General features: G+C 35.2%; 1 protein-coding gene across 1 annotated transcript in view; it reads right to left on the bottom strand.

Moving 5' to 3' along the window:
- Positions 1-5,000, bottom strand: part of LOC122248519 (Stress-induced phosphoprotein 1) — a 24,306-nt gene that overhangs the window by 17,193 nt on the left and 2,113 nt on the right. The window contains exons 2-7 of the mRNA XM_086532489.1: positions 3,971-4,092; positions 3,486-3,573; positions 3,189-3,323; positions 1,690-1,844; positions 591-777; positions 76-186 (exon numbers count right to left, since the gene is read on the bottom strand). Coding sequence (XP_086388615.1) covers positions 76-186; positions 591-777; positions 1,690-1,844; positions 3,189-3,323; positions 3,486-3,573; positions 3,971-4,092 — 798 coding nt within the window. The remainder of the gene's footprint in view (positions 1-75; positions 187-590; positions 778-1,689; positions 1,845-3,188; positions 3,324-3,485; positions 3,574-3,970; positions 4,093-5,000) is intronic.

The following is a 5,000-nucleotide window of genomic DNA, read 5'->3' as shown; positions in this document are numbered from 1 at the left end:
AAATACAAACCAATATAAAATACATACTCCCATAAAATAAAAATCTAAAAAAATAAAAACAAAAACTAAAATTCAGAAGGTCATGTTAGCCGGATCAATTTCAATAGCTTTATCATAGTGCTCCAGGGCCTTCTGGAAGTCCTTCTTCTTGTAGGCTTCATTACCAGCATCCTTTTCCTTGAGAGCCTGGAGGATAGTAGGGACAAGGAGATGATAAGTCTTCATTATCTATTACGGAATTAATTAAAATGAGATCAAAATAAACTTTGCAATTACACAACTAACTCCAATACAATAACTACTGAACATCCATTCTTATTGGAACAGCCTGTCCCTCTACGGCAGATAGGTGTTGTGTCAGTATCGTTGTACTATCATCGTAATCTTTTGGATCTGTATTCTTTCCCCTATATAATTCACATGGCTATTCTAACAATTTAAAGTATAACAACTATATGTAATACAACAACTATTAATAATACTTAAAAAAAAAAAAAAAATATAAAGACATTCCGCAAAAACATCTCGGGAAAAACAAACCCAGCTAGCATGACCCCGAGTCACCACACAAGAACCTCATCCGACATTACCTGCAGCTGCTCTGGTGTCTTGTCGACCTCCATCTTCTCCTCCTTCTTGGGGGGTGGGGTCGGGGTCTTCTTGGGAGGAGGGGTCGGGTCGGGTTCCTCATCATCCTCATCCATGGGAATTCCCCCTTTATCCATTCCCAACAGCACACTTAAGGTGGTTAAGACTCTCTTGTCATTCAACTTTGTACTGAAAGGAAGGAAATGAAGGAAATATGAAAATCAATGACAACCGAAGAGGAATTGTTGGTTAATCAATATTTGATCCTATCCTATCCTAGTCTACAATCAAGTATCTATATGGTAATCTAGATTATATATACATAACCCCCCCCCCCCAAAAAAAAAAAAAAAAAAAAAAAAAAAAAAAAAAATATATAATATATAATATATATATAATATATATATTATAATATATATATATATATATATATATATATAATAATATATATATATATTATACATACATATATATTTATATATAATTACATAATATATTATTTTGTATATTTATATATTTTACATAATTATATTATATTTATATATATATTATTTATATATAATTTATAGATATATATATAACATACATATATATATATATATATATATATATATATATATATATAATATATATATATATATAAATATATAAATATATATACATAAATAAGTACAACTAATTCTCAATATTCTAGAAGTTACGGCAGTTTCATGTTCCTTATTGTTCATGAATCAGTGACCTTAAAACTACAAGCCAGTTTCAAGCCAGTTGTTGTATCAAGAAGACATGTTTCGGGTTTTGGTATTGCTTCTGGTGCAGGTTATACAGTAGCGACATGGGATACCCATTGACAATGTATTTAAAAGGTTCACTTCTAAATTAGGAACTAGTTCAAGCTCCGTGTATAATTACAGTAGTAATCATACACCCAAAAACCTTGATTTCACAAGGAGGAAATCAGGGGTTTGTTCCAATTCAACTAATTAAAGAAGTCAATCTGGATATTGCCATAATCTCTCTCACTCACTCACTCACTCACACTCACAGAGAGAGAGAGAGAGAGAGAGAGCATGTACATATAAAACAGTCCCTGCTACATACCCGAGGGCCTCAGGGTTAGCAGAGAGTTCACTGATCATGCTGACATATTCTGGGTCCTTCATGTATTCTTGAGTGCGAGGATCTGTTGCCAGACGAGCCATTACATTTGGATTACTGAAAGGATTCATCATTTTGTTTGGACCGTCTCTTGCCATCTGTCAATAAAAGAAGAAATCTTAATTCCATGAACATTCTATTATATCTATTTTAGTGGTTCAATTCATAGCCTTACATTGGTAATATAAAGAAAAACCAGAAACACATGGAGAGAAAAAGAGAGAAAAAGAGAGAGAGGAGAGGGAGAGAGAGAGAGAGAGAGAGAGAGAGAGAGAGAGAGAGAGAGAGAGAGAGAGAGAGAGAGGGGAGAGGAGAGAAAGAGAGCGATGAGAGAAAGGAGAAAGAGAGCGAAAAGAGAGAGAGAGAGAGAGAGAGTATGAGAGAGAGAGAGAATAAGGGATTGAAATGAAGGAGAGAGGGAGTAATGGGAGGGGCGAGAAGAGAGACCCAAGAGAGCGGAGGGAGGAGACCCGCCGAGCTGGAGTGCTGAGAGAGAGAGAGAGAGATGACGAGAGAGAGAGAGAGAGAGAGAAGAGGAGAGAGAGTCGAGAGAGTGAGCGTAGAAGAGGTACGATGAGACCCGAGAGATGAGAGAGAGAGAGAGTGAGAAAGACCGAGAGAGAAAGAGAGCAGCCAGAGAGTGTTTTGTGTGTTTTTTTGTGTGTTGTTTTTTGTGTTGTAGTTTGTGGGGTTTTTGTTTTTTTTTTTTTTTGTTTTGTGTTTGTTTTGTTGTTTTGGTTGTTTTTTTTTTGTTTTTTTTGTTTTTTTTTTTATTCTTTATCCCGGAGAAGACCCCAACGACGAGAGAGAGAGAAAGAGAGCGAGAGAGCTAGAGCGCCGTGACTAAGAGAGAGAGAGAAAGAGAGAAAGAAAGAGAAAGAAAGAGAGAGAGAGAGAGAGAGAGAGAAAGAGAGAGAGAGAAAGAAAGAGAGAGAGAAAGAGAAAGAAAGAAAGAGAGAGAGACAAAAGAAGAAGAAGTAGCAATTAATCATATAAAACATCTGCATATCTACCAGAAAAGTCTGGAAATACTAAAGTATCATAATAACTTAATCTTACATTATGACAAAACAGAGCTAAAGTCGGTGTCTAAAGAGAGACAAACACACTGCACAGAGGCAGAAAAACTAACAAAACATACAATATCAAACAAAGAAAAGGAAAGGTATATGTTTCTTTGTATTACAAACATTGGATATAACACTGACTTCATAAACCCAATAATTAGCTTTGCAAACTTCAACTTCTTATAATCAATAATCATTAATAAACAAAATTGTCTTGAATATTATGTTATCAAAAAAAAAGATTAATGCCCACTCCTACCAAGTCTTTTTACACCTTTTATTCTTAAGAATCACACTCCAAAACTTGACATTTACATTACTAGAAGGTAAATGGGAAAACGTACGTTACAAAACAGGTGTTCCCTATACACGTACCTTTGCCCTGCACTCTGCAAGACCATCTTTTAGTTGCTGGTTATTAGGATCTAACTGCAGTCCTTTCTCATAAGCAGCAACTGCCTCTGTTATACGGCCTAGATACGTTAACGCTGCTCCTTTACGCGAGTAACCCTGCAAAATAGGTGGACACTTTATTAGCCTGCAAGTGGTCCATCTAATATCAAAGGAAATCTAGGTATGTGAAAATACAAATGGAACAGAAGAGGGTCAATATAAAGAGAAATTATCAAACAGGTTGAACGTACACAAGAACAAGACAAAAAAGGGACATACCTTTCCCCAATCAGGCTTGTATAGCACAGTCTTGTCTGCATCTAAAAGAGCCTCATGGTATTTCTCCATCTTTGCATATGCAGCTGATCTATTGGGTGAATAAAGTAAATTAATCAAATGCTTTGATATGCCAAAGTAATCAATCAAAAGATATTTTAAGCTTTTTCACTAATGGTATCATATCTATCAGAAGATTATGGAATTAAAGACAGAGAAAGGAGGAGGAATGAGGGAAGTTGAGAGAGAAGAAATGGCAAAGACAGCTGAAAAGAAAGAAAGAAAGAAAGAAAGAGAGAAAATGTGATGAGAAAGAGAATGGGAAAGAGAATGAAAATGAGAATGAGAATAAGAATGAAAAAGAGAGAGAGAGAGAGAGAGAGAGAGAGAGAGAGAGAGAGAGAGAGAGAGAGAGAGAGAGAGAGAGAGAGAGAGAGAGAGAGAGAGAGAGAGAGAGAGAGAGAGACTTTTAAAGTTACCCTACTAACCTGTTGCTATACAATACATGGTTCTCCGGGTCAAGTGCAATAGCTTCTGTGTATTTATTTACAGCTTCTTGCACATTCCCTGCACTAAGAGCGGCATTACCCTGATCTTTCAAGGCTGCAGCCTAAGGGCAGAAAAAAATATATAAATAAATAACTGTTCAGATGTGAAATGCTTTACCTAATAACTTCTTTTCGTTATTCAAAAGATAACTCTGAAAAATAAACATCAACTTTATTCTCAGTTTCATTTGAAGCCTATCTGAACACTACATATCTTCAATACAATATTTTTTTCCTTATCTGTCAACTTAACCCATTGGTCGCGGTATTAAAAAAAGGTCTGTGCAGTAGGATAGCTGAATTACATGTCTGGCATGGTGCCATCCGCGTCTATCACCGACTCTGCCTTTGCACCAAATCATGCCATCCGCTGCTAATGGGTTAAATGACAATGGACAGTGCCACGGCAAATGTAGCAATTAAGGATGGCCCCTTAACATGCCATGATAATAGAGGTTGCTCTGTGTTCTTCGCATTATGGAGGAGTGCAATTGTATGGCTCCTATGGAGTTAGTTCTAGAGCTACAGCCTTCCGAAATTAGCACAAACCGTTCTTTTTAAAGCTTTTATTGAAAACAGTAATTTGCTTATCCAGAATTAGAGACAATTAGGAAAAATATTTCTTTGTTTACATCTACTTTTGTGTTCATGTGGGTAGCCTTAAAGTTCAAGGCTCTGCCACTGCATTAAAATACGTATATGAAACTTATAAGAAAATTTTAATAAAAAATCTGTATTCTTATGTAAATAAACCTAATACCTGTACAATGTAATTATTCTTTAATAATGAATGGATGTATCTACAGCACTACAACATATATCACATCTCACATCCATCTTATTCAAAATAAAAATTAAATTAAAACAGTCTTGTCGTTAGAAAATTAATCTTTATCATTATTTTTGTAATGGCTAGGCTGGTAATGACAAGAACATTATTAAAACAATTCAATTAAAAAAAATAATTATA

The sequence above is a fragment of the Penaeus japonicus genome, unplaced genomic scaffold (genome assembly GCF_977035675.1).
Source record: "Penaeus japonicus unplaced genomic scaffold, GWHDUDI00000001_assembly GWHDUDI00000037, whole genome shotgun sequence".
Lineage (NCBI taxonomy): Eukaryota > Metazoa > Arthropoda > Malacostraca > Decapoda > Penaeidae > Penaeus > Penaeus japonicus.
This window is presented reverse-complemented; position numbering and strand designations above follow the sequence as displayed.